Consider the following 1,858-nt stretch of genomic DNA (forward strand, 5'->3'; position numbering starts at 1 on the left):
ATCATCATCATCATCATCATCATCATCATCATCATCATAAGACGCAAAACCTCTTCAAGGAAAAACAAAGTCCACTTGGCCTTTTGGAAAAAAAAAAGCACCTTTGGGTTATGTGACTGTGGGGAATGCTGCAATGAGCATGTCGTCAGCATGAGAACTGGTCATAAATCACTTTTTTCAGTGCCATTGTCATTTTGAATGGTTATTAAAGGAAGGTTGTAAGTCAAGGACTAACGGTCTGTAAATTATTTGCTATTGTCTTTTCCTGAATATTATTTGGATTCTCACAGGTGTCCCTGGGATGTCCACCACAATACTACTGTTGAGCCCAACGTTTCTGTTGTTAAGTGAGACATTTATTGAGTTTTGCTCCATTTTATTGACCTTTCTTGCCACAGTTGCTAAGTGAATCACTGCCGTTTGATCAGTTAGTAACCCAGTTGGTTAAGTGAAATTGGCTTCCCCGTTGACTTTGCTTGTCGAAAGGTCGCAAAAGCAGATCACGTGACCGTGGGACACACAGCAACAGTCATAAACATGAACCAGTTGCCAAGCATCTGAATTTTGACCACATGATCCCAGGGATGCTGCAAAGGTCGTAACGGTGAAAAACAGTTATAGGTCACATTTTTCAGTGCCGTTGTAACTTTGAACAATCACAATTAACCAGTGGAACAACCTGCCTCCAGAAGCAGTGAATGCTCCAACACTGGAAGTTTTTAAGAAGAAACTGGACAGCCATTTGTCCGAAATGGTATAGGGTTACCTGCCTGAGCAGGGGGTTGGACTTGATGACCTCCAAGGTCCCTTCCAACTTTATTATTATTATTATTATTATTATTATTATTATTATTATTATTATTGAATACTCTCAACCAGGGGGTCCTCGGCTTACAACCATTCATGTCGTTTCAGACCCAGCCAAGGTTCTCCACTGTGGGAATGGACAGGCAGACAGCCACCAGCTTGTGGGGGGGGGGGGGCTTGGAAAAGGTCCCCAAAGCTAAGAGGACCACCCATTCTCACCTGGACCAAAAGACATCCCCGATTCCTCCATCTTTCTTCGTGTCTTCCTGTTGGGGGCATCTTACGGGTGGTGCTGGATGCTGCTTGTGATGTTGGGATGCGAACAGGTTGGCCCCCGAATCCTGCGCTCCATCGTTGCCGACGCTCAGGGCCATTCAACGGCTTAATCCACCAACGGAGAAAACCACCAGGCAAAAAAATAATAATAATAAAAATAAACATAAAAAGAAGAGAGAGAGAGAGTTAGAAGCTCCCCTCTACCGGGGAGGAGAAAATTGAGAGGACAGACTCTTCCGAAGCATCCGCAAGAGACAGCCAGGAAGAGAAGAAGAAGAGAAAAAAAAGTTTTCTAACTTTCTCACCGCCACCACTGCAGCAATTTTCTCCAGCTACTCCTCTTCCCAGAGAAGACACCGGGCTTAAAAGTCGGATTTGGAAGAGGAAAGAGGATAAAAAGCAGCAACCGGGGGGGGGGGGAAGCCGTTGATTTGGGGAAAGGAGAGGGGGGAGAAATCCGCCCTGAAGACAGTCCTCCCCACGACTAATTCCAGGTTTGCACCGGGGACAAAATTCGGTCAAGCATCACCGCCGTCCGTCCGTCCGTCCTTGGCAGGGAGAGAGAGAGAGAGAGAGAAAAAAAGAGTCCACGTGTCAATTTTGTCTCTTCCTGCTCGGGTCCCCTTCCAGGAAGTCTCGTAACCCGGGCTGCGGGTGCAAAGGAAACGTCAAACCTGGGGGGGGGGTGTTTCTCGGAAAATTAAAACGGGGGGGGATCAGCCTGCAGCCGGGCGCAAGAAAACAAAAAGAGCCCGGCCGCGTCTGGTTTGGCAGC

The 1,858-nt window shown here is 47.1% G+C and overlaps 1 protein-coding gene across 1 annotated transcript in view; it reads right to left on the minus strand.

The window, feature by feature from the left end:
- Positions 1–1,470, minus strand: part of SLC17A9 (solute carrier family 17 member 9) — a 38,174-nt gene extending 36,704 nt beyond the window's left edge. The window contains exons 1-2 of the mRNA XM_015825480.1: positions 1,389–1,470; positions 1,027–1,188 (exon numbers count right to left, since the gene is read on the minus strand). Of these exons, the coding sequence (XP_015680966.1) occupies positions 1,027–1,181 (155 nt within the window). The 5' untranslated portion in view covers positions 1,182–1,188; positions 1,389–1,470. The remainder of the gene's footprint in view (positions 1–1,026; positions 1,189–1,388) is intronic.
- Positions 1,471–1,858: the final 388 nt, after the last annotated feature.

The sequence above is a fragment of the Protobothrops mucrosquamatus genome, unplaced genomic scaffold (genome assembly GCF_001527695.2).
Source record: "Protobothrops mucrosquamatus isolate PMUCROS unplaced genomic scaffold, P.Mucros_1.0 scaffold2654, whole genome shotgun sequence".
NCBI lineage: Eukaryota > Metazoa > Chordata > Lepidosauria > Squamata > Viperidae > Protobothrops > Protobothrops mucrosquamatus.